General features: G+C 31.9%; 3 protein-coding genes across 3 annotated transcripts; 1 reads left to right on the top strand and 2 right to left on the bottom strand.

The window, feature by feature from the left end:
- The first annotated feature begins 591 nt into the window (after positions 1-591).
- Positions 592-8,765, top strand: LOC132722065 (carboxylesterase NlhH-like). Its single transcript, XM_060706488.1, has 7 exons — positions 592-749; positions 1,753-1,932; positions 2,877-2,975; positions 4,501-4,621; positions 5,366-5,429; positions 6,077-6,198; positions 6,750-8,765. Exons 2-7 carry the CDS (start codon positions 1,789-1,791, stop codon positions 7,427-7,429), a joined length of 1,230 nt encoding a protein of 409 aa, XP_060562471.1. The 5' UTR covers positions 592-749; positions 1,753-1,788; the 3' UTR covers positions 7,430-8,765.
- Positions 8,766-9,687: 922 nt separating this feature from the next.
- LOC132722064 (uncharacterized) lies at positions 9,688-12,786 on the bottom strand. Its single transcript, XM_060706486.1, has 2 exons — positions 12,435-12,786; positions 9,688-12,008 (listed from the first exon to the last, which is right to left on the bottom strand). Exons 1-2 carry the CDS (start codon positions 12,767-12,769, stop codon positions 10,667-10,669), a joined length of 1,677 nt encoding a protein of 558 aa, XP_060562469.1. The 5' UTR covers positions 12,770-12,786; the 3' UTR covers positions 9,688-10,666.
- Positions 12,787-16,476: 3,690 nt separating this feature from the next.
- LOC132722063 (probable inactive peptidyl-prolyl cis-trans isomerase-like 6) lies at positions 16,477-26,985 on the bottom strand. The gene is made up of 8 exons (XM_060706485.1): positions 26,834-26,985; positions 23,347-23,442; positions 22,461-22,649; positions 19,923-19,985; positions 18,814-18,964; positions 18,041-18,097; positions 17,464-17,599; positions 16,477-17,009 (listed from the first exon to the last, which is right to left on the bottom strand). The coding sequence occupies exons 1-8, from the start codon at positions 26,909-26,911 to the stop codon at positions 16,892-16,894; spliced, it is 888 nt and encodes a 295-aa protein (XP_060562468.1). The 5' UTR covers positions 26,912-26,985; the 3' UTR covers positions 16,477-16,891.
- Positions 26,986-27,939: the final 954 nt, after the last annotated feature.

Genomic DNA, 27,939 nt, shown 5'->3' with positions numbered 1-27,939 from the left:
CATTTGTTCGCTATAATTTAAAACGTAGAACTATCTGAATGAATCCACAATATAATCGATTTCTTCTTTTCTAGGTTTCTTTAACGCTTCTTTCTCTTGTGTTATTTTTTATTTCTCTTTTATTTTTTCCACCTTATAATGTTTCGGTTTTAAAACTAAGTACTTTTAACTATATAAAGTGATTTATTTGGCAATGTCGCATGGTTATATGGCGATCACTTTACGCCGACCAGAACCTCACACAGAGTTTTGTTTTTTGTAGCTGTTTTTCTTTCTTTCTTTCTTTCTTTCTTTCTTTTTCTTTCTTTCTTTCTTTCTTTCTTTCTTTCTTTTTCTTTCTTTCTTTCTTTCTTTCTTTCTTTCTTTCTTTCTTTCTTTCTTTCTTTCTTTAGGCGGCTGGGTACGTGCCACGTTTCGTAAGCAAACACGACTTCTTCTTTCCTTTAAAAAAAGTTTGACATGTCCTTTTCAGGATTTAAACATATATATATGTATACACTTTACACACTCGGCAATGTTGGCCTTTTCGATTGATAGATATGTTATCAAAGTAAACAAAGAATTGCACATTGACATAGCAAATGTAGGATAAACGATAGTTCATTTGTGTATAACCGTGAAATAAGGGGTAGACTGTTTATCAAATCTTTAACTTGTAAATATTTCATTCGAAAACTGCCATGGATTAAAAACCGATTTTGCTCATACCATTATAAAATTAGGACAAAACGATAAAGAGCTAATATCAGGTACGGATATGTCTGCTACCAGTTTTTGTGATATGTAAGGTGACCAATGTTACACAATGATATGGAATAAGCGAATTTTAAAGAATAACTAAAGTCATATAAGGACTATTTGATACAGTGATATATCCTGATATATATTACGTTTATGTGTATAAGCACATGGACGTACATTAAAGGATAACACACTCAGAGAAGTTCTTTAATCGCCATCATTCATTAGTTCCATCCATCATTAATTCCAATCATAGTTTAATGCTTTGTTGTTGCTTTTTTAATTGTGAAGCCTGTACGTAGTCTGTTTTAATTTAAACCTTTACCAAATCAAGTCTTTATAAATAATATATTGGCAAAAACAAATACATGTTCACCGCCAAGTTACCCTGATGAAACCTGAAGAAGTTAGCTTATAGAGTTAGGCCAACCTTCATATCGGCTGAATTAAAAAAAAAATATATAATGGGCGGTTCCAAAAATGAAAGATGGAGAAGTCCATTGAAAGTTCAGGGAAAGATTTTAAGTATGAATAATACTTAGAATTGTTTGAGTGGCATACAAAATGCGCGAATTTCATAACTTTAATCAAATAAAATAGCAAATCTTTTTGCTCTGTGCACTGTACTCAATTTCGTCAGTATTATTATTATGATTATTACTAGTTTGTTTGATCCTGAAGAAAACCACAACCGTCTTAGTAAAGCATACAATTTTTTTCTTAGCCTTTACAATGTTATGTTTACTAAGTTTATATACATGTACATCATTCAGTCTTACTGGAGACTGTATTATTTAGCTTAAGCAGGTGGGGTGGTTTTGACCTCTGGCGTTGCGTTAAGTTGGTAACACCCGAGGTTAGTCCAAATCATCTTTTCTTACCCAAGCACAATATGACCTTAATTCTGTAATTGCGCCATGAAATTAAACCAAATTTATTTCTCCTTTTTAAATACTACTATGCATTTTTAAAATATATTTCACCGAATTGTAAAATAATATACTATTGAAGGAATTCAAGGAGGATTGGGCGTTTATACACGAAAGAATGGGAGTTTTGAAGTCTTTGATTGTAGTCGGTATATTGGTCGCCGTAATAGCATATTATGTACGTCCAGTCTTTCCGGAAACAGCCAGTAATCATGGTTTGAAAACGTTTGTTGGTTTGAGCTTCAAGTTTATGCAAGCTGCGGTATGTGTAATGATTTATTTCACACCTTCTAAGAATTAACCAATGAGATTTTAGCGTTTGAACCACGTGACGTCCAATCTGATCAATTAAGCCTCGTTTCCATTTCCAGACTCTAATATATCTATATCAAATGCATATCGTACTTCAATCTATCCTCATAACTCCTAAAATTCTATTTCAATTCCGTTTTGTACAGCTCTGTAAAAATGTTGAAAAAATTTATGTGTTAAGAACAATAATGATTCGATTGGACTCGTACGCAGCTTTAAAACCTATAAACTTATATCAGATTCGGCGGGAGCCTCGTCTAATATAGAGTTGACAGCTTTGTACTATTCCAATAGAATTCTGTATTATCCAGTAAGTTATCAACAAAAGCTGGTTAGATTCAAGGACCGGCCACAGAGAAGTGACAGAAAACGTTTTAAAATCGGCGTTTAACCAAACAAACAACCAACCAAAAGGATGTTACTTTAAGTTCCTTGTAGTATGTTAATGGTTAAAAAACGACCTAAGAAAATTTCGTTAATTTGATGGGTTCTTCTTATGTTATAAAACAAACATTCAGTACAATGTAAAGAATTTTGTTCACGTCACAAGGTGTAATAATTTACGTACGGAATGTTAGCTACTTATTTCATAAGGATAGCAAATATTCTTATGTTTTAGGAAATGACTTCCCAAACATATACTGACGAGATTTAGCACATTAGAGATATATTACTGCGCACGACCAAACAGAATCGTGTTCTTGTGCACATTAACTCTGAAGTAACAAATTAAAAATTATATATTGTGACATTGTGTTTATTTTATTACCACATTAGTTTTTTTCATTTACACTATGATATTTTTTTAAGTTGCATAAGGTAAACTGAAAATACTTTTACAGAATTTTACTTAAGAATTAGGAAGTTAAAGTATACTTTATTTGACTTATTCAGAGTTCGTTTGGAAGATTCTTTGGATTTTCACCGGTTAACATCACTAGAACTTTGCTCGGAGTTTCTGCTGTGTTCGACAAGCCATCTGAGAATGTAGAGGTAGTGTTTCATTATATATAATACGACACGGTTTTCATAATAAATACAATTTACAAAAATTATCATAAAATTAAAAGCACTTTATCTTGTTGAAAATATGTTAGTTTATAAAAATGATTAATAATATCTGTCATATTTTGCGGTTCGGATCGGAATATCCGTCCCGAGGTGATCCGCCCATTGGGCGGTAACGAGGCTTGCCGAGTTACCGCCCATGGGCGGGTGACCGAGGGACGGATATTCCGATCCGAACCGCAAACATATGTCAGATATTTTTTCTTGCATATTCTACCATATTCCATTATATTTTAAATTCTTTATCTTTATTTTCAATGAAAATTTATATCATTACAACCGTAACTACTTTCATTCAACAGCGTATGAATTACAAAATCATTCATAACGGTAAAATGACGTCATCTTTATCGTGCCATTGTACAGCACGCGACTCATCTGGAACCCCCCATGCCAGATGAAAATTTCCGGCATGGGTAAAACTAACGGAAACGCCTGTCTGATATGCAAGAAAGAGTGATAATACTTTTAAATACTGTACTTTCATCGCTGGCGCTACATGTACATAATTTAATCCGTTAAATCAACTGTACATGGATGTTAAAGTTATTGTACATACAACATATAGATAACTTACGATCAGGATTTGATATTTATCTATTTTAATCACTTATTAAGATATGTGTAAGTAAGTATGCTTACTACCAGCATCAGTGTTTGGTGGCAAATGAACGTAAAGCTAAATTGATCTCAGAGTAAAATGATATGCATATACATGTAATATACCGACGGTGGCATAAAGGGACCGTCAAATATTATATCTACCACGTGCGCACGCGATAGCTGCTACGTGTGCACGCAATAGCTATATCGTACGCACACGATAGCAACCACATGCGTATGCGATAACTACTACGTGCGCACGTACAAGCTGTTACATGTACTTGCGCACGCGATAGCTATTACATGCGCAAGTAATAATTGACCAATGCAGGGACTATCTCGTGCGCACGTAGTATCTCTCATGTACGCACGTAGTAGCTTTCGCGTGCGCACATAGTAACTATCGCGTGCTCACGTAGTAGCTATCGCGTACGCACGTGGTAGATAAAATATGTCAGATATCCCTCTATGCTACCGTATGTACCTCAACAAATCTTATATTCTCTTTTGAATACAACCAGTGAATGAAGAAAATGTAATTTACTTTCATTTAAATATCAAACGTATAGTTTTGTACTCCAACGACTTGCTCGTTGTCCAGGTACAGTGAGAACTGTTTACTTAGATTCTTACAGCAACAATTTGTAATCGTTGCACAGCAAGGGAGTCGATTGTGCTAACCAAGAATTGTGTATTTAACTAACTATATGCTATTGCTTTTGTGCTTTATCGTTTGATAATAAATATAAAGTTTTAATATACAGTAGGTATTTTCATTAAACATGTATGTCAATATGTAAAATATCGGGACTGATGTAAAATCTATGATAAATTGACATTATTACAGGTATATACAACTACCATGGATGGTGTAGAAGTAATGATATTTAAGCCTGTGGGAAAATCAGATGGATTGCGTCCCGGCATTCTTCATTATCATGGTGGTGGATGGGTGCATCTTTCACCAAGTAAATATCAAATATGTATAAAATTATAAATAAAATTGTTCTGTAAAATTGACCAGATGCATAGGGAATTTCTTTTTATTTATTTCATTTTTTTGTATTTTAAACTGAAACAGACAACAATCTATCAAATGGAAACTTCTCCAGACCTACTGTTCGTCTTAATAATTATGCAGAAATCAGTGAATGTGAAAGGATTTTTATTTCATTTTGAAAGGATTGGGATTATATGCGTATCGCTTAACCATGTTGATCTTAGTGCTAATATCTGTTAATTCTTATTAGTATTGGCTGCAAAAAATAACCCTGTCAATTTCCCTCCGTAAACTAACGGTAGGTAACAAATGATTCTGATCTTAAAAATAATACAGTAAGAGTTGAAACACAATTATGTTTTTTTATTATTATTTATTTTGTCAAATATAACTCGATCGATTGTGAATGGGAGATATGTTAACTTTATACTTTCAATAACTTTCTCCTCCGTCAATTTTTCTATGAAGTTGACAAAAATGTTGTTCTTTTCTTTTCTGTTGCTAACTCAACAATATAGCCATCGGAATTATAAACAAAGCTACGCGTGTTAAATAGAAAAATATCACATTGAATGGCAATAATAAAGGGAAATTTTTACTCTTTTATTTCTTTTAATATGGGTATCATGTTATGTATGTTTCTTTTTAAACACAGCATTAAATGCTCAAAAATATATGAATTCGGTTGAATGAATTTTATTCCTATTTTTAGAACTATATGCCCCGTTTTGCAAGGAAGTTGTTGAACAAACACAGAGTGTTCTTGTTTCAGTAAAGTAAGTTTTATTATATGATATGCTTTTTATATCAAATAGATACATGTACATGTAATAAACAGTTCATTCTTCGCAAAAGTATTTTAGTATTTTTATATGCAACAAATGTTTTCGGTTGATACGTATTTAACTAACATGTTTTGCTATCTGTCTTTATGAAACAAATATACATTTGCAGAAAGCTACTACAATATGTTATCATCATTAACAATTTGATTTACCAGTAAGGGACAAATGGCTTTAAGCAAAGTGTACATGCATTAAATGAAATTGGCAAAGAACCACGTTAACTTATTACCTAGACCGAGCCACGCGGGCTTTAGAGTAACACTGTATGTATGAACATTGCGCAATATATCTTTGGAACCAAAGATTTTAATTAACAAGAGATATTGAGAACTATAAAATGAAAAGTTGAAGTTAAACTTTATTTCTTAAATCTCTATATTTTACGAATATGATACGAAACTGTTATCATGCTACGAGCTTGTAAGGATATGACGCCAATTTCAAGACATTAATATACCTTCTGGTGATCAGCGACATTCCCTTTAAACGTTCACAGTTGTACCCTGTATTTGCTGATACCATATAACTACATAGTGTATAGCTTGTTTCGTGATACAGCTGCGTACTCTTTCTTTAAGATACAGACTTGCTCCTGAAAATCTCTACCCTGCACCTTTGGAGGATTGCATAACAGCGTCAAAGTATTTCCTCAGAAATGCAGAGAAATACGGCGTGGATAAAAATCGCATAGGCGTGAAAGGTAATTTCAATTTGGTAGCTATAATATGCCATACTATTCTTGTTGATACATATCATTCAGTTTTTTTTTATATTTAAGTCCAACATATGTAAATAGTTATTTCTACGAATATAAGAAATATAATGCTTAAATACAATTGACAATCGAGTTTCAATAAGGGAAAGTAAACACTTCTCGGAAAGTCTTCACCGATACCTCATTCTGGCAGACAAATTCAGTAGAAGTCGAAACATGTGCTAATTTGCATACTAAGCGCTATCTACTTACAGCATGGCAGACTGAACTAGATAAAATAGACCGTTATAAATTAACTATAATTTATCTCTTCTGAACCCGGCACATTTGAACGATTAGAGTCCAACGTCAAATTAAAAACATCGTATATGCAATTGTCATGTTTTTATGTTGTTGTTTTGTTTGTTTTTGTCCTCTCTCCCCTTTCCAGAACTTTAAAGGTGTTTGCAAAAGTAAACAAATATAATCTTTAAAATGTTTCAATAGATACTTTAAAAACTGAAGGATTTTATTTAATAAAAACTCTTTTTGTTTAGGTGACAGTGCTGGGGGGAATCTTGCCATGGCTGCAGCGCTTAAACTTTCCAAGGAACAAGATTTGCCGAGTTTGAAGTTCATGTCGCTGGACTACCCAGCACTCCAGTTCTTTGATTTCAACCTTCCATGCTACCAGAAATATGAGCATGGTCCAGGATTTCTTACCAAACGTTTGATTATTATGTACGCTCTTCTTCATGCGTTTGGCAACTTAGATTACTACGATCTACTGTATGAAAACCGTCATATAACAGATGAATTAAGAGAATCAAAATATGCCCAATACGTTAGTAAAGACATTCTGCCACCATTTATTCAAACTGATGCTAAAAATGAAAGTGTTATTTCAACACAAAGTGCTAACATGCGCTCAAAGGTTCCAGAGGAGATCATCAACAAAATAACAGATTCATACTTTGCACCTCTTATGGCTTCCGACGAAGATTTAAAGCGTTTACCACCAACTTATATCTTTAACGCTGAATTTGACGTTCTAAGAGACGACGGATTTTTATTAAAATCAAGACTAGAGAAGTTAGGTAAAACTGTAAAGATGTCCCATTTAGTAACGGAGGAACATGGATATCTTAACTTTGTGACACTAGATCCAACAGTACGAGATGAAATTAATAGATTTGCTATATTCTTCAATGAAACTCTTAGTATTGGAACCTTGTAGGAATATGTGGTGGATATAAATCACTTAAATTAGATGAATATTATGTTTTTGAACGTGCTTACTTACAAGTTGTCAGCCATATACATCAAATTACAGTGCAATACTAATTAAAACACAACATAGACATGTTTGCCAGCAGGTAAATATAGATATAGATATCTCCGAACATTTTTTGGCAACAGTTGTTTGTAAATACTTTTTTTCTGCGACACTTCTCGATCTGAATGACTGATATGTGCTGATTAAGGACTAAGGCGTATGTAAGGAGAGCCTATCTATCTTATATATCATTACAACAGGCATGTGGTATCAATCGAAACAATAGAAGATAAATAGTAATAATTATTTCATTTTTCATCACAATCATTATTTATGGAGATCAAGATTATCAATGTAATATTGACTTGACATTCAAGAAAATATCAAAGTCTTAATAGATGTACGAAAGTCTATTTTCCTTTGAAATAAATGTAAAAATATATGTTTCCAAATTTTCTTCTGGTCTATGTTTTGTAATTATATAATCATATTGTACTAATGTATCAAATCGTTTGATCGGTTTATTGCAATTCTTGTATTTCAGACATAAAGTCTTCTAAGTTTACTTCAGTATTATTTAATTGCATCATACATCGATTTATTTTAGTCGGTGGCGTAAATGTACCCGTAAAAAGTTGCTAAGGATACGCAGAGACGTAATTATCAAAAACGGACTTTGATGGTAAACTTCGACGTCATGTGTACAAGAAAATAGCTCAAACTATTGAAATCTAATCTAAAATATGAGTATCTTTTCACATGCTAATTTCTAATTTCACATGCTAAAGTGTCGCGTTCTGTCTTTAGTCACTCCGATTCAATAAAAAGAGGCAAATGTTACTAAAGGCATTTCATTTGATTGATACATTTTGATGTACAATATTTCAATCTAAAAATTGACTAACCTCAACGTAATTTCAAAAATTGAAATACTATTTTTTTATTCTTTTTCAATATAAACGTTCCATGATGTGAAAAAATAAAAGCTTTCTATACAGAGATGTTCCTTTTGCCTAGATATAGTTCATACTTTTTATAGATAGACCCTACGATGTTTTTATGCATATGTACTCAGAGAAAATGAAGAATTCTAAACAAGCAAAAATAACATTGATACCATAGTTAGATATGTAATGTATGACGAGGAATGATATATTTAACATTTTGTTACTAAACTTCTGCTTCTTTGTTAAATGATCACAAATGTACAGTTTGCTTCCTAGAGCTAACAATCACTGTTTAGAGATATTTATATTGACTGTTTGAATTAGTGATAGTATGAAAGTACCCATAATGAGAGAAAGATGAACTTCCCCATATGAAAAGGTATTTTTGTTATTCCACTCATACATTTTCCTTCAAAACTTTTACTGTCATGAAGTACAGCGGTCTGACTTTATTAATGTAGGCACTTGAGCTACAAACAATATAAAACAAAAAGAAAGAATGACTTTAAGAAAATCTATACCGAGATCAATAAAATTTTAAGATTAATTATAATACATTCAGATTTGAGAATAACAAAACCTGCTTTCTTCCGTGAGCATTTAGTCATTCGAAAGGCATTTACATGTACTTACACGACAGGGTGGTCTTAATTAAATGATTGGAGAATATTTAACAAAGAATATATTTGAATTTGCAATTAAGAATCTACTTTAAGCTACGAGGAACCTCGCCCTAATTCTATAACAATTTAACAACTTTGTAGAACACGTTGTTCAATGTAGTACTTTGAATTAATGTCTACAGTAACATTGAAGTGAAATGTTAACGTCTGAGTGTTGTCATTTTAGATGTTATTAGCACATAAACAAAAGTAATTTTATGGTTTTATATTGTTATTATTTAACGTGCAATACATGCTCGTATCACACGTATTAAGTTTGTCTTACCAACTACCAAGGTATAATTTTCAATAAATCTGAATTATTTATCTAACCATATAATGAATCCAGTAAATCTTTAACATGTTCCTATTAAATACATTAAGCCATCACGTGCAGAGCTGGATCAGTATTAAGGGTGTAGTACTAAACTGCTAGTACCTGTACCATTACCAGTACCAGTACTAGATTACATCTTTTTAGGAAATTATTAAGTATCAGTACCAGTACTTTTATATATTCATAATAGTTTGAATAATTGCACAATGTCAAACAAAAATAACATATTATATATATTTACATATTTTAATGATATATTTTGAAACAAGTATTTCCATCTCACATTTGTACACTTCAAATTTTAAAAAAGAAATGTAAATATTATTCAGAAAAAATGGAATTAATATTGACTTTAAGTTCTTTACAACTTTAATGTTTTGACATATCTTTTACAAACAATATTTACAACATATATTCATGTCATAATTATCTTATTGTTTAGTAACCAGTTAATTGTAATACAATGATCATCTTTCATTTAAAACACACGTTTTTTGTTACCTTTCACACCATCACACCTCTGTTCAACTTATACCAAAGTAAATAACTTTTATGGTGCCTTTATCTTGTTCTTGTTTACACAAAGAGAAAAGACTGATGACTTTTAATCAAAACCAAAGTACTGCCTGGTAATGCAATAGCAGTAAAGCTTTTTAAAGCAGTAATGCAGTACCAGTACCAGTATTAACAACATGTTGTAAGAGTTATTCAGTTTCACTTAAAGTACTTGCAAAATCACAATATACTTGTAAGCGCCCTAATGTGGTTGCACTTTTGCTTTTGGTTTAAAAAGAGAAAAGATGCAACAACAAGCAGTTCATCTATTTATAATTAATAAGTTTTAGCATCTATAATCTATTAAAAAATACCTTGTACATGTAAATTTATATTGAGGTACCTAACGCGGCTAAGAATGTGTTCAGTAATGACATAAATCATGATTTGTGTGTTATTTATATCATAACTTCATGTTTCAGATCCTTATAAGGAATGCCAAAACAATAATGCTAAACCTCATATTTCGTGCGAGGGTCAGTTGGCTGTTGAGAGAGATTAATCGCATTAATTGATATATAATGATTTTTTTTTATCTTAACTGCTTTTTTCTACCAAGTTCCTAGTATCCTAGTGATGGAGAGAGGGTAAAGTTAATTTCTGAACAATATATATTAATTGAGTGTTTGTCGAATTTGGTATTACTTTTATGATAACACTCTATATATTTTTCATTGTTTTATGTTTTCTGATATCTTTATTTCAGAAAAGCAACTTTAACAATATTGCTATTTCTTTGGGAAATAAATAACATACGTTTCCTATTGTCAAAACAGATAGAGTCTGGTCTCTGCAGTCCATCGGATGATTTTACGATCACGCCTAGTTTCTTACCATCACTTCCTAGTTGTATAACGTTATTTGAATAAAACCCGGACACAAACAAAGCTCCTTTACCGTCTGCACAAACACTTGACACAGTTTGTAATTCCGGATCGGTTAAAGTCTGACAGTAATTCCCTTTTCCATCCAGAAAAATAATACCTTTTGTCCAACTAGCAACAAACATCTTATTGTCTACATCACTAAAAGCAATATTGCGCGTATTTGAGAATATAATCCTCCCATTATTGTCTTGATTTACAACCTGTAACACATTGCCTGTTAAATCATATATATATATTGAGATATAATTGTCTGTTATATACAGTTTCTGATCTTTATAAGCAATGCCAAAACATTCGTGGTTAAATTTCATACTTCGTGTGAGAGTCAGTTGTCTGTTCAGCGAAACAAATTGAACTGAATTATTGTCTAAACAGACAACAGCTTCAGTATCACTTGTACAACATACACCACATGGCTGAGTAGGAAGTAAACAATGATCCTTAACTGACATATTTTGAATATCAGCACGCTTAAGTTTTTTATTGGTGTAATCACTTATAAGTAAGAATCCGTCTGTTGTTAAACAGGTTCCATATACACAACATGTTCCTCTGTCAGATTGTAAACTGATATCAAAATCTTTAATACATTCAACTGACCAGACTGATGTTGCTGTTCTTGGCTGAAGAGCAGATCCGAACGTTTTGAGGTTTTGAAGAGATGTTTGTATAGTAGGATTAAAATGATATGTGATCCTTGTCTCAGAACTGGTTTGTTCTTGTATTTTGTCGTCGTCCATCTTTGAAATATTTGAAGCAGCCATTTTCAATGAAACAAACAGCTGGGCGTTGTTTCCTTCCGATTGTTTCAAATCATTCAACGAACGTTCTAGACGGTCTATTTCGTTTTCTGCTTTCGTTTTATCTTTGCAAATTTCCTGGTCAACCTTTTGGAATATCTCCAAAACCTCGCTTATCGATTCTTTCTCGATGTTATCTAGGAAAGCGTCGAGATCTTTTCGATACTTTCTTATTTCAGTTAATGCGTCTAATTTAGACTTTTTCAAGGTTTCTCTCTGGACACGTTTGGTATCAACTACTTTTTCCTTTAATATTTTCAAATCTTTCAATTTTTGATTCATCCTTTTGATGTCTGGCATTTTAAATGCGTTGTCGACAATATCCGGGATTGACTTCACGTCAGAGCAAGAGCTGAAATGCGAGTAACTGTGTTAGTAAATAATGATGTCAGATATTATGATATCATTTTGGAAAAGTTTAACTGGTTTATTTTTAGAGGTCATTAGAAAACAAATGAAGTTTACGGCCTCATTTGTTTTCAATTTAGTTATCTGAATCGCAGATTAATGTTCAAGTGCCATCAATTATTTAGGTAAGCATAGCCAAATGTTCTTTTGTTAAAACATGCATAATTTGTAATGTGTAGTTGAGAAATAAAATTATTGGCACTTAAATGTTGATAATAATCATATGAAGTGATATAGTCCGCCCGCAAAGCTCAATAGAGGTATATAATCTATTTTTAAACCAGGTATCGCTGGTGCGATCATCGAGCGAAACGAAATTTGTCCTTGAAAATATATCTTAAATGATAATTATATTGAAAAAAAAAATTACCTATGGTTCAGTGTCATGCAAGATGTACATGCAACCTCATCATGATTTCCACAATACATGTCCACAATTTTTGTCTCGTGAACGCTACATATCTGAGTGGGTATAGCTGGCAACTGTCCAAGGACACTTGACGACTTGTAATTCGTCTGATCCAAAAACTTGTGAGACTTTAATCCCGGCAATTTGTGAAACATCTCGGCACATGGTTGACAAAAGTATCCCTGACATTCCACACAGTATTTCGAAGCTTCTCTATGTCTGTTATCGTCCAAACATGGAGAACATTTAAAATTATATATCTCGTCAGACGAAATATCACTCCCACTAGACGCCATTTTAAACTTCAATATTTACTTCCAAACTCCTCACAGTGATTACCTCCCTTGGCAGAATTGTAATCTCTGTACTGATAAGGGGAGATCACTGCGTAGGAGATTGATTTACTTCCTGTTTTACTCAATGATAACGTTTTATCTACCTTGTTTATATGTGACGATAAACCGCAAAATTTAAATGCAATTTAAATAAAGAACTTCCAATTCATATAACGTTGTTATATAGATAAAGAATCATATAGATGCCATATATTCAATTATTTTCTTAAAATCAATTCTAAAATTTACTGGACTAAATTACGTTATATTAGGCATATAGATGTTATGTTTTACTTTGAATAAAACTTCGTATATGACACAAATAATAGCTTTACAAAAAAGTATAGCTTACAATATAAATTTAATGTCGGTAATTAGTTTCAAATGTAAAGAAAATGCTATTTACAGTAAAAATATAGTGTATAAAGCAGCTATATCTAATAAATATATCTAATCAATAAAAAATAAAGAACAGTAAAGTTTTGTTTTTATAACCTTATGGTCATTTTTTAAAAGATATATATCATTGAATGCCTATTTTATTTCATCTTGTACATAAACAAAATAAAATGTTCCCAAACAGTAAATTCAGCTGCTGTTTCTAGTAGAGTTGATGCGAACTGCTAAGCGCTGCTCCCCTCCCTTTGCTTTGCTACACAGACATATATATAGCCAATCAAATCACTGTGAGGAGTTTGGAATTGGCGATGATTTCACGCATGCCGTCTAGCTTTCAATAAAATAAACTAACACATGGTAATGCTATCATTTTAATCACTACAGAAATATTCGTTTTTAAGTCACCAGATAGCAAATATATAGCAGTTTGCTCTAAAGAAGTGGTGGGGAAGTGTATAGATTGGTGGTAACATGTATTTTTTCTAATCGCCATTCAATTATGGCGAAATATATCATTTACTGGATATTAAGGGAAGATAATATAATTTTGCCAACTTATTTTCTTTAGGCATTGTTTTACGTTGGATACTTCTTCTTAGGATAACGATGAAAGCAAACTAGCTAAATGCTACTTAATTATATTGTTTTCTCTGCATAGAAAGTTTCAATAATATTCACTTAACTGTAAAAATTATTTCTTGAACCAAACTTAAAAGTCACATTAAGGCTCGGAAACGAACACATTTTTACTTGTTTAGAAGGGACAAACATGTGTTTCACTACATTGAATTAGGGCATGGTAGACACTTGTTACAAGTACATAAAGAAAGTAAGTAGCAAAATGTAGACAAAGTAGTATTTTGACTTTCATACAAAATACTAAATCACTTTAACTAGACTAATGCCACAAAGCAACAGGAACAAGAGCTGTCACAGGAGACAGTGACGCTCTACTAATAAAATACTGGACGCAGTAAGGAAGACAAAACTATTAAAGAAAAATCAATTATGTAAAATTATGTATTTTGTTAAAGTAAAAAAATAACATTTGTTAACATAAATTCCAAGTTCAAGGGGTGGGGGATAATTCTGGAAATAGTCAAGCTAGAGTTATGAACCTTGTCACACAACATGTGTGTAATAACAAGAAATAAATATTTAAAGTTTGAAGTAGATAGTTAAAAAGTAAAAAAGTTATAATATTGCTTAAAGAAAATCTAAGTTCAAAGAAAGACAAATCTGAAAATATTGCTTCAAGAGTTATGAACTTTGTGACATAAGATGAAATTGATGATAAGGAATAAGTATTTGAAGTTTGAGGTAGATATCTTTATAACTAAAGAAGTTATAGTAAAAATAACATTTTTAAGTAAAACTTAAGATGTGGTTGACGATAAGGAACATATATTTAAAGTATGAAGTTGATCCTGTAAGAAATATATAAGTAACAGTAAAAAATAATATTTTTTAAGGAAAATTCTAAGTTCAAGAGGAATAAATCTGAAAATAGTGGTACTAGACTTATGAACCTTATCACAAAAGATGTGGTTCATGATTAGAAACATATATTTGAAGTATGAAGATGATCCCTTAAGAAATAAAGAGGAAACAGTAAAAAAAAGTATTTTTAAAGAAAATTCTAAGTTCAAAGGAAGATAAATCTGAAAATATTGGTGCTACAGTTATGAACCGTATCACATAAGATGTGGTTGATGATAAAGAACTTATATGAAGTTTGAAGTTGATACCTTAAGAAATGAAAAAGTTATAGCAAAAAAATATTTTACTGCACCAAAACTTTAATCTGAAATCTGGACATCGATGCCAAGGCCATATACTTATACTCTATATACTTCGTAAAGATAAAAAGTAATGTCACTTAATTGCTCAATGAGATATGTTTTAGAAACTATAGAAATACACCTGAAATGATTAAAGCTTTTCATAAATATTAATAAAAACATTTCTGTGGCATATTGGACCTTCAATCTGTTGACAATATCTTTTAAATCTTTATCTGAAATCAAATCAGTCCCAAATCTATCCAAGCAACAGACCTATAAATCATATAACGTATAATACCTACAAGTCATTACGCTACAAATTTAACTTGGCACAGGCATACAAACATGGTCATTCAAAACTTTGAAAGGCCTGGACCTAACTGAAGCAGCCAGCTAAATGTATTGTAACAAATAATGATCTAATATTTAAAAATATACAAATCATGAAGAAATAAAAAATAAAAGCATTTCTGGTGCATATTGGACCTTCAATCTGTTGACAATATCTTTCAAGTTTTTATATGAAATGAAATCGGTTCCATATCTATCCAAGCAAAAGGCCTATAAATCATATAACATAATACCTACAAGTCATTAGGCTACAAATGTAACTTGCCATGGTCTTTCAAAAATTCGAAAGGCCTGAACTGACCCTAGCACCCAGCTTATGTATTGTAACAAATAAGAACTTGATCTAATATTTAAAAATATTCAAATGGACTATTTTAAATATATTTAAAATATTTAATTATTGACGACAGCTTCCCTGTTATGTATTCGTCAGTATTTTTTTCTAGCCTAATATTTAACAAGCTTTCTTATTGGATACTCATATCTCGTTTTTTGATTGGTCGTAGTAGTTTATTTAACGACACTGCCAGTTATTCGCGCCACTTCTTGATTTTTGTTTGTAAGCGTCACTGTTTGAACAACATTTTTGCCCGCCCGCCCTTCAACAAACCCATTTATTATTATTATTTATTTATTTATTGATTGAATTTTTTTTCCTTTTGTTTTTACATTCATATGTTCATGTTGTTTATTTGTCTTTCATCTTTATTTCATTTCATATTTTGTTTTAATAATTATTTCTTTATATAATTTATTGTTAATAGTTTAAAAATCAATTGTGCATCCTATGCTTTGCATGATTTGTTTACTGTCGTGAATCAATGTCATTTTAGTTCAGTGTTATAGGCGGGTATTTATGCTTGTTGCATTTATGTTCAACATTATCTGTATTGCATGTTCGTTTAATTTTCTGATAATTGAATTGTCTTCTTGTATTGCATGTTTGCATATTTATCTGATAATTGAATAGTCTTACATGTATTGCTTGTATAGTTATTTGTTAATATAATAGTCTTACAGTGACGCACATTCATTCATTAAAATTTAATTATTACTTTGATTTGAGTCGTTATTTAGCAAGGAAAATAATTTATGAAGGAAATGTAACACAATATATACAACAGTACTAAATGAAACATTTTTATCAACAAAGTTTATTATCTTAAATATATACATGTAACTTACATATCAAATCTGAATATTCTTAACAAAGTGATAAATTTTCTATCACAAAAAAAATAATCAAGTTGAAAAAAGTTGTGCTTTAACTTTGCAGCATTATTTTTACTAATAACATGTCTTTGTTTTATAACATCATGCATCTTCTCAAAGTTCACTTAAATTAGTCTTAAAATAGCAGAAAGTTTTCAATTTTTACAAAAAATATAAATATATTAAACTAAGCACATTTCATTACGAATTTTCTATATCAAACTTTATCTTCAATTTTTACACACTCGCCAAAAATATATTGTTTTGATCAGTTTATCACCACAATGTTTCTTTTTCTTTAGATGTTCGATATGTTTTTTTTTTTATTCCAGTGATGTTAGAATTCATATGTACACACGCCGCAGTTTGTGACTTTAATGTCTGCATTTGGTCTCTCGTTCATTGTCTCCACCTCTTCCATCTTCTTTAATGTTTCTGTACCTTCAATAATTTGTCTGAAATACATAGCATGGGAAGGATAATTTTAGACTGTGAAAAAAACCATTTGTTTGAACTGGCATTGTTTAATGTATCTTGTATTATTTCCATTACATTAGAAATTTCACCCTGAAAAATTGAGTGTAAAATGGAAATGGTATTGCATATTTTTTATAATTATTTTCTTTTATTATTATTTTTTATATATTTATTTTTTTCATTTTTCTTTTATTTGTTCATTTTTTGATTAATTTTTTTTTGTGGTTGCTTTTTTTTTCAAATTGTTTTTGAAATATATTAATACCAAAATGCTTAAATTTGGTAGCAAATAACACAGACTAGTTGAACAACTCACAAGCACATGTACTAAACAATTGTCTGCCCTAACACTATAATGATAGAATATATATGAGTAAGTTTATGGTGTTTGTGCTACGTGTTTATATTGAAAGCGTTACATATTACCCTTACCCAAATGCTACATATTTTGTGTTCATCCATGAGGCAGGGGTTAATGTGATATAAAACTGTGATCCGTTTGTATGGCGACCTTTATTAGCCATGCCAAGTATACCTCGTCGTGAATGAGGAACAGCAAAATTCTCATCTGAAATACATGTATAATGGTTAATTATGTTATTCATTCATTTTTGTTATTTGTTCAAAAATTATAACAAATGTAAAACCTATTTTATTGAGAATTTTGCACTATAATAATAGAAGTACTAAAAAACATCATTTTTATAACAAAAGAAAATATTTTAAAAAAAGTTTAAAGATTAACATATCCTTTCACAAATTTTGCACACACACATACTTTTTAAGTAAAGTGTAGAATATAAAAGAATATTTCTTTTAACCTTTTCTTTTGGTACACCCAAAGAAATCTGGCAACTGGGCTAAAAAGGTTTCTAAGTGTTGTCAGCTTGATTTTAATATTTAAAAACTGACATTCCAAATAACAGAAATAGTCACTCAGACATTACACATTCAAAAAACTATACAAATTTCAAACAGTAAATGCAGAAAACGATGTAAGAACAATTACCTTCAAAAACTGGTCCAAAAATAGATTCTCCACCATTTCCTCTCCCATGATAAATATCTGAAATAAATAATTCAACTCATCAAAGATTGTAATACATACACAAATTTTATAAATTAACTTAAAATTTTAAACTGTTAAATATGTTCTGCTTTCAAGATTTCAAAGATTATGGGGGAAAATATGGTACAAACAACATTATTTATGGTCTTTTGAAATGTAAGTCTGAGCTAATTTTTATTACATATCATATAAATGCATTAATCTAATGATGATAACAATTACCAAAAGCAGAGTTCACATAATCATACATGTCACAAAAAGGAAAAAAAAACTAATGTATAGCTGCACAACCTTCCAAAACGGACCAGTTTAATGCTTTTTATAAGACAGGTGGTCATTTTTAAAATGGATCATTTTAACATTGATTTTTATTAATAAATTTCAAGATGAGAACGAACAAATTAATTTGCTGGAATAAAGTTAAGTTTTTAAGGCATTTTATCAAATTGATTTTGAAGGCCATTGGTATACTGTACTGTATGACACTTGACAGCAAAATAGGTTTCATGATCACATTTATAAATTATGCTTATCTACTGTAATTACATCGTGTATGTAAATTGCTGGATACCTTAATAATTAATAAAATTTATATGAACAATTAAGTCAAACTTATTTTGACTCTTCTTGCTGAAATTACAGTCTGCAATGCATTATATAATTAGGGATGGCATATTCTAAATTACAGTTACAAACACTACAATTGGTCATACCTCCACCCTGTATCCAACCATTGCGTGTTATTCTGTGGAAGAGGGAGTTTTTGTATGTGAGGTTATAATCTGAAGTCTCTGATTTGCCTTTCTCTCCAGTTATCAGTGCTTTAAAATTCTCACATGTTTTTGGAACAACATCTGTGAACAGCTGAAAGTATAAGCAATAATTTTTTCCTCATGTTTCTTTATATAGCATAAATGGCATTAGATAATTATTACAGTAACAGAAATATAATATTTGCTTTGGTGTTAAAAATATAACAATGAATAATTAGGTTAAGATGTTTGTTCCTAGAATAGCACACAGCCAAAGAATGATCTAAATGGGACTGAATATAAACAAGTAACAAGGGCCAGTCACAGTAACTTGTGTAATGTTCACATGTAAACATGACAGAGTTGCCTCCCATATCATAACAATATTAGATTGAATTAAATTCATTTTTCTTGCTTGCAATAGCAATATTTTTCTTAAACTTGCTCCACTATGATGCCTTTAACGTTCCATATGTACCAGTACTTTGGAAGAGGGGTAAGCTGCCAATGACAGTGCATTAGTAAAAATTGTATACATATATGAACCAATCTCATTAAAATCAGATCATCGTTTTCACTCTATTACTCTTCATCTACCTACAGTGAAGGGTAGTGGAGCGACAGTTAAGATATGATTTTCATAAGATTGATAAATGAACATGATTAAAAAATGTCTCCCATATTTAAGAAAAGGAAAAAAAAATCTTACATATTCATGGTAGTATCAATATTTCAAACTTAATCAAATGTTTTAATCATATTTCACAAACACATATTGAATAGTCACACTCACATGAGTGACTGTCACTTTTATGCGGCCTGAAGGTCCTTCAAAAGCCCTTACCAGGCTATTATATATATATTTATATATATTAAATGAACTTGTCCATCTTTTATATTAATATTATCTTGAATGAGCTTTTCCACCAAACCCATCAAGTTTGGGGAAAAAATTTCAAAATATCTATCAAGTGAAGAGCAAACTGTTCAGAATTGTTGCATTGGGTTACTAAGAATCTGTTGGCCCTAGCAGACAAAGGATTTAAGAAAACTGATTAATATTTTGTTACCTCGAAAACCAATCTTCCTGCAGGTTCAGAGCCTATTGAAATATCCATAAACACAAACTCATGCTGTAATAATAAAATATACAGAATTTATAATAAAAGAATATATTTCCTTAAAAGAAATGGGTTAATTAATGCATGAGGTCTGAGTCACGGCAGCATGTAAGTCTATTCTCTAAGTTTTAAGTCTTAAAAAAGGGAAGGGGGGGGAATAACTATGCTAAGAAATGTACTGTTTTCCTAGAAATGACATTGAAGGTGGTATGACAATCTTAATATAATCAATACTTTGACATTTGTAGCAAGGGACATAATTTTGTCAAAATGCAAGGTTGTGTTCTTGTGATATTTTTAGTGCAGATAGACTCTGGGTTCGGTCATTATATTTGGTCTGAACCAGATGTTAAGCTCTGAAAAACCGGCTTGTCAAAATCCATGGTAGCTGTATTATACAATTACTCCTGTCATTCTGATATTAAATGTTATTAATGAAAAAGAAGAGTGTTTATATTTAGTATAATCATTTAAGCAATATATTATTATGACTTGAAATTTTTGTGAATTTACATGATGTTATTTGATAAAAATGATAAATAACTATCAATATCTTCATTTCTCTTGCTCAATTTAAAATCAAATCCTTAGTATTTATAACAAGAGGGCCATGATGGCCCTGAGGTCGCTCACCTGTATATAGGCCCCCCAACCCCCCCACCCCCCAACGTTGCAGGGGCCAATTTAACCCAAGGGCTTTTATTTGCACAAACTTGGTAGACACCCATAAGAAGATGTTTCAGGCTAAACATCTAAGCTCTTGCTCATTGGGCTTTTTTTAAAAGAAGATTTTTTTTTAAGTTTTTACTATACACATATAGTTAAAAACAATGACACCCCTGGGGCCGGGCCAGTTTTTGACCCCAGGACTTTTTATTTGAACAAACTTTGTAGACACTTACTAGAAGATGTTTCATGCTTAATAGCTAAACTCTAGCTATTTGGGTTTTTTCAAAGAAGATTTTAAGTTTTTGCTATACAAAGAAAATCAATGACCCCCGGGGCTGGGCCAATTTTGACCCCAGGTCTTTTATTTGAACAAACTTTGTAGACACTCACTAAAAGATGTTTCATGCTTAATATCTTAACTCTAGCTATTTGGGTTTTTTCAAAGAAGATTTTTTAAGTTTTTGCTATAAACATATAAGGAAAATCAATGACCCCCGGGGCGGTGCCAATTTTGACCCCAGGGCTTTTATTTGAACAAACTTGGTAGACACCTATTAGAACATGTTTGATGCTAAATATCTTAGCCATAGCTCTTTGAGTTCTTTAAAAGAAGATTTTTTAAGTTTTTACTATATGCATATTGGGAAAATCAATGACCCCCCGGGGTGGGGCCAATTTTGACCCCAGGGCTTTTATTTGAACAAACTTGGTAGACACTTATTAGAACATGTTTCATGCTAAATATCTTAGCTCTAACTCTTTTGGTTCTTTAAAAGAAGATTTTTTAAGTTTTTACTATATGCATATAGGGAAAATCAATGACCCCCTGGGGCGGGGCCTTTTTTGACCCTAGGGCTTTTATTTGAACAAACTTGGTAGACACCTATTAGAACATGTTTGATGCTCAATATCTTAGCCATAGCTCTTTGAGTTCTTTAAAAGAAGATTTTTTAAGTTTTTACTATATGCATATAGGGAAAATCAATGACCCCCCGGGGCGGGGCCAATTTTGACCCCAGGGCTTTTATTTGAACAAACTTGGTAGACACCCATTAGAACATGTTTCATGCTAAATATCTTAGCTCTAGCTCTTTGGGTTCTTTAAAAGAAGATTTTTAAGTTTTTACTATAATGCATATAGGGAAAATCAATGACCCCCCGGGGCATGGCCAATTTTGACCCCAGGGCTTTTATTTGAACAAACTTGGTAGACACTCACTAGAAGATGTTTCATGCCAAATATCTAAGCTCTAGCTCTTATGGTTTTTTAAAAGAAGATATTTAAAGTTTTTTCTTTCGGTTGCCATGGCAACCAGAGTTCTGCATGGAATTAAATTCTTTGAACAATTTTTAAAGGTGACCACCAAAGGAACATTCCTGTGAAGTTTGGATGAAATTGGCTTAGTGGTTTATGAGGAGATGTCATTTAAAGTAAAAGTTTACGGACGGACGGACGACGGACGGACGCCGGACGGACGCCGGACGAAAAGCAACCACAAAAGCTCACCCTGTCACTTTGTGACAGGTGAGCTAAAAATAGATCAAATATTTAATTTCTTTAGGCTCCTGAATATTACTTTTATATAGAGAAGAAATGTCTTGCATAATTATGAAACCAGTACAAAGTGAATCCAGTCTGTACAAATTTAAGTGCAAATCCTGATACTCTTAACTACTCAGTTTTAGTGTTACATATATGTGGTTAACTCTTAACAGACAGTTATAAATTCAGAGATGGATCAGTCCTTCATAAAAGGTCTGAAGTATCATAAGGGTTAAATAATAAAGAGTAACATTAAAAAAAAAACATGTACTCACGTTTTTGTTATTTAAACAAGATTTGTATTGTTCCTCTGTTAGTATTTCTAATAAAGGCTGAGGTCTGTACTCTTCATAATTATGATTTTCTGCTGCCCAGCGTAGAAAGTCTTCAGGACCTCCTATCAACTTCCCATTTTGAAATGTTATAGCTTTTTCTTCAAATGTCCATGTTTCTCCTCTCAACTCCTATACAAAAGGAAATTTTAACATTCAGTATTCTGTTCCAGTTTAAGACATAAACATGTCATCAAAACATTGATTTTGGCATTTAAAATAAGATTTTATCAAAAAGTGGCTTAAAACCAACATAGTGCGTTTGCGACCAGCATGGATCCAGACCAGCCTGCGCATCCGCACTGTCTGATCAGGATCCATGCTGTTCGCTTGCAACCCAGTATAACAAGTAGAGAAACTGATAGCGAACAGCATGGATCCTGATCAGACTGCGCGGATTTACACATTTATATAAACAGTTTCATATCACACAGTTCACCCTATGAATTAGTAAAATGCAAATTGGAAAAAATGTACCCTCTTCTTACTTTTTTTATTTTTTTTATTTTTGTATCTTAAAAATACTAATTAGGTTTATAATGATGCGCATTATTTATGGACCTGGAGTGACACTCTTTTTAAACAATGAAATGATTATAATTAAATTTTGTTAAAAGATCCCACTGGAGGTGTCACTTTACTGAAACTAATTTAATTAATTTCTGCAGAGATGTGTATTGTTTCTTCATTTATATTCCATTGGATAGATTATTACATATTATTATTATAAAAATTAATTTCAAATAGCAAGTAGGTAGATCCATCTTGTTTTCTTCTAAATCAATGTTACAATTTAATCTAGCTACTCTAAATGTTCTTTAAAAATTACCTTCTTCTTTGCATCAATGTACAAATCCCATTCAAACTCCACAAAGCCTTCAGTTATTGTGTCTTTGAAGATTTCTGGGTTATTATTTGTAAGATCCTTAAAAAAAAAATAAACATTACAAAAGAGTTTAAATATGACACTACTTTCCAGGACAAATTCTAAGCAGTCAAGGACCTTAAAAAATCAATCAATAAAAACTCTTGTTATTCAAATAATACATGTACATGTACTTTCAACACACAACTTTTAATCTGTGTTACACATTTCTGTTGAATTTGCCAGTAAAAAGAAATAATGCAAATTCCTCCTTGTAATAACACCACTATTGTTTGAAAATATTAGAAGTGTCAGTAGGAGAAGTAAAATAAAATGGTTTCAAACAACTCCCATTTATCAATTTAAATTATGCATTTTTTTTTTAAATAACATCATAAAATGATATAAGATCTGAATACTATGATCAATTGTACACCAACTATGCTACACTAACTATGCTCCCTTCGCAGCTTAGTGAATAGATTCCATTTAAAGAAAGTGAGTGACAGTGAAACATTTGACCGATGCGCAGGAAAGTAGACACCAACATAAAAAATTAGCGTAGCTTGTAGGTAGTTACTTGTCTCGTTATATCATGTCCTAGGTTTTACACATTCAAGCAAATTTACACGTAACTAACGGCCATTTTCTATTTCAATTATTTTCTATAAAAACACAAAAATTTGTAGAAATATGATGCAAAGGTTTTTTGAATTGCAGTGTTTTTTTTCACTTTTGGGGGAAGGGGGTCGGTGCCCTTGGGAGTGGGAAAAAATGCAATAGGAGGGGGAATTTTATTTGTTTATTTATTTTCTATTGTGTTCATTCCAGTAGAAAAGGGGAGCAACTCTTGCAACACAAGATTAAAATACGTCACTTTTTCTTAATATACAGACCAAAAATACCGTATAAGTGGTTTTTTCTGCGGTGACTTTATTTCTGCGTTTTCTGCGGTGAGTTTCGGCACCGCAGAAATTCAAACCGCAGAATATTTCTCTAACCTGCTACGATATGTATCCTACATTGTGACCTGTTTCGTCTAAAGTAATAACGACAAACAGATTATAACGGTTAGCGGGTTTTCAAGTTGTATAAAATTGCAGACGGCTAAGTATGTAATGTGTGTTTGTAAGGATGTACTTATTGTTAATTATGCCAATTTAAGAATAAAGATATTTCAAACCATTCCAACCCTTATACTGCTAAATAATCGTTGTTTACTTATAATGTCATCTAATACAATAGGTAAACTTGTATCAATTTTATTAAATTAAAGATCATACTACAGGGGTATATTTTTCACACGTTACTTCACGCTGATCAAAGATGTATTCCTTTCTATTGTTGCGCATTATATTTGTTTGCAAGCAAACAATATAATTGTTTGTAATTACTATACAGTTTTGCGGTGACGACGATAAACAAATGCGAACGTATATATGTAAATATAATAGATAGGGTAATGTGACTTATACTTTGATAAGATGAGTCGCAGAATTTAAATCATGTTTTGTCCAAAGAATGTGCCGCAGAAATAAAGTCCGCAGAAATAAAAACATGCCAAAATTTGGAAAAACCGCAGAATTTGGAGCCCGCAGAAAAAACCACCTATACGGTATTAATGCGTCGCATTTTAAACTTGTTGGGACGCTGGGAATAGCTCCCCTTACCTACCCGAGAACGATTTGTAAACAACCTTGCTTAACAGTAAGTCTTACAGGCATAAAATAAAACATTTTTCTACAAAAAAAATGATATTTATTGCAGGAAAATTCAGGGCTGTTTTATAGGGGGAAATTTTGGCTTTGAGGGGAAAAAAAACATACTATTTTGAGGGGGGAATGTGGCCAAATTTCGCCGAATATTTTGGTGAAAAAAACACTGAATTGTCTCAAATATCTAACAGAAACTTTGCCATTATTAATAGTATACAATGTTAATCAAGACTCAGAGAGTAGTCTGTATCTATTATTAGAATCTAGTTTAGCAGGCCATAGAACTAAATGAATGTGCCTGTGTTTTTTTGTATGTATGTAGTTTATGCTTAATGAGGGTCCATCCGCCCGTAAGGGCACAAAATGCAGCTTTCGGTGTCTGGACCAAAGTGTTGATAATTTACCTCCATGCAATTTCCACAGAATATTAGCCAAAGATATGAATTTTGAGCCAAAAGTAGGTCAATGTACAGTGATTAATGAGAACCTAAATGTACAGTAACCTTAGACAATATGAAAGGGTATCCCTGAAAAGGGCTGTTTGTGCCAGCAAAAGGCCTGCCATTCAAGACATCTAACTGTGCTAGGGGCTTTCGCACCCTAGCACATTATCTTCTTAGACCTGAAGCCTACGTTATAGGGCCACTCCCCTCGACTTTAGTCAGGACATCGGCAGCTGGTCCGCAGCACAAGTTACGATCTTTTTCACCGTCCCCAGTCTTCAAATCTTCCTCAGATGTCCTGTGTCTTCTCTACGACGTACACATACCCAGGGGAAGAGACAAGAATGGTTTTTTGTTTTGCTGAACTTTTGTGAAATATCAACACATAACATATCATGCAGAGATGTATAGTGGAACCCCATTGTATCGTGCTATTCATTGTATCGATCTGTTTACAAATCTTTCGATTTTTTTGCAAAATGCACTAGCTACTGATTGCTAACATTTACAACAGTGTCATGAAAATCTTTCGCATTTGTTTTGTGCCGTAAAAATGGTCAAAAACATGTTTCCAGTAACATCAGACTTTGTAGATAATAATTTAAATAAAAAGACTTATAAATAGTGTGTTCTTATTAAAAACACATTTACTGTCTGTTGTAAGTTCCTAAATTTATGCTGACATTTTAAAACAGACATCTTTGATTCTAAATGACTGAAAAATCTCGCATAAAGATGGGTCAGACTTCCAAAACTTTGACTAACTGAGCGATTCTCACAATGCATCGATATAATGGCGTGACCTAATTCTTCAACCTGTTTGACATGTCTGTAAATAACCGTATATTCCAAAGCTAAAACTATAAATCAGTGATGTTTGCCATGTAATATTTATGACAAAAGAATCAAAATAAATGATACAAAATAAAGATTCAGGGAAATTTAAATTTTTTAACTGCAGTTGTGATTTATGGGTAAATAGATCGATACAACGGGGTTCCAGACTACTAACAGAGATGAGCAGGTCCTATAAACTACATTGAAATAGTTATGATTACAATATCTCTGTTATTTATGTCTGTGATAACATGTCATATCCTATGTTTATCAGTCTTTTTATCAATATGTGATCTCATGATATGTTTACTGCCATAACATAAACACCAATAAATCATAAAGCATGCGAAATTGAAATGTCTTCTTTTTCAGTTTCATTGACGGATGAATGATCTATAAAAAGATCAGAAAATATAAATAAAAAATAACGCCCCAACAATTTAAGCTGATACCAACCTCTGCGCAAAATCGTGCTCTTTGAAAATTGACATCATTCACAAGACCGTAAACTTCTAATCGAATTGCAGGTGCCATCTTTGAAAATTGTTTACCTTGGTGACAGTAATCTGTGTTAATATGACGCTTTTTTGTTCTGTGTTTTATTTTCGTACGAACAATTCCAGAATTCATCGAACAGCTACTGGACATTCTGTTCCACATAACAGACGAGCATGTAGTGATGAAATCAACCTTCGGAACAATTTTGCATGTGATTGGTCAAAAAGATGGCAAATGATTTTCAATAATAAAAGTAATTAACTATATGTACATGTACATATTCAAAACGCACCCTGTGACTTTTCCCTGAAATACTCTAGTAATAAAATTAGTCAATTTAATTTCAATGGTCGCTGCTGTTCCCGTACGAAAATCGTACGTAGTTATTTAAAAATTATATTTTATTATGCTCACTCATCAAAAAATTGAATGTTACGCATCAAAATTCAGCTCCTCACACAAATTATGGAAAATTCATTATGTTCTAAACATAGAATAACCTTTAGATATGAGGCCTCATATCGCCGGGGTACCGAAATTATTCATTATTTCGTATGAAGAGAAGTAGTTCCCGTACATAAAATAAAACCCATTATACTTATACAATGTTGTAACATCAGACCTATTTTTCATCTATGATTGTTGAAGAGACCATTTTCCCAGAGGAAGGTAAATGTAATTCAAGATAAAGAGCGTATATATAGATAAAACGATGACCACGTATTACCCGGTACCGGTACCCTAACGCAAACACATGTAATGACGTGCTTCTATTCGCGATATTTTACTCATTAAAGCCAAAAATTATTTAATATAGTAATATAGGTCAAAATTCTGATAATTTATCAGGTTTTCATCGCATTGCCTACTTATCTGTATATGCAGGCGGTATAAGCAGAAAACCCGTTAATAGGCCTCACATGTAAGTATTGTTGCGCATGCGCGCATAAACGGAATCCCCCAAAGTTAACAAGGCCACGTTTTGACAACGCACAGGTGAAAGTGATTTAAAATGAAAACTTTTTATATGTACTACCAAACTGTCGCTGAGATTTTGTCTCGTG

The sequence above is a fragment of the Ruditapes philippinarum genome, unplaced genomic scaffold (assembly GCF_026571515.1).
Source record: "Ruditapes philippinarum isolate M1 unplaced genomic scaffold, ASM2657151v2 ctg3988_1_1_1_1, whole genome shotgun sequence".
Taxonomy (NCBI): Eukaryota; Metazoa; Mollusca; class Bivalvia; order Venerida; family Veneridae; genus Ruditapes; species Ruditapes philippinarum.
The sequence above is the reverse complement of the archived record's forward strand: the minus strand, read 5'-3'. Positions and strand labels throughout refer to the sequence as shown.

Coding starts and splice junctions, on each gene's coding strand:
- LOC132722063 (XM_060706485.1), bottom strand. CDS start 26,911: ATGGCACCTGCAATTCGATTAGAAGTTTACGGTCTTGTGAATGATGTC. Junction 18,965..19,922: donor CAGGAAGATTGGTTTTCGAG/GTAACAAAATAT, acceptor TTATACTTTCAG/CTGTTCACAGATGTTGTTCC. Junction 17,010..17,463: donor ACAAAATATGTAGCATTTGG/GTAAGGGTAATA, acceptor TATGTATTTCAG/ACAAATTATTGAAGGTACAG.
- LOC132722065 (XM_060706488.1), top strand. CDS start 1,789: ATGGGAGTTTTGAAGTCTTTGATTGTAGTCGGTATATTGGTCGCCGTA. Junction 5,430..6,076: donor AGTGTTCTTGTTTCAGTAAA/GTAAGTTTTATT, acceptor TCTTTCTTTAAG/ATACAGACTTGCTCCTGAAA. Junction 6,199..6,749: donor AAATCGCATAGGCGTGAAAG/GTAATTTCAATT, acceptor CTTTTTGTTTAG/GTGACAGTGCTGGGGGGAAT.
- LOC132722064 (XM_060706486.1), bottom strand. CDS start 12,769: ATGGCGTCTAGTGGGAGTGATATTTCGTCTGACGAGATATATAATTTT. Junction 12,009..12,434: donor TGCATGACACTGAACCATAG/GTAATTTTTTTT, acceptor CTCGCATTTCAG/CTCTTGCTCTGACGTGAAGT.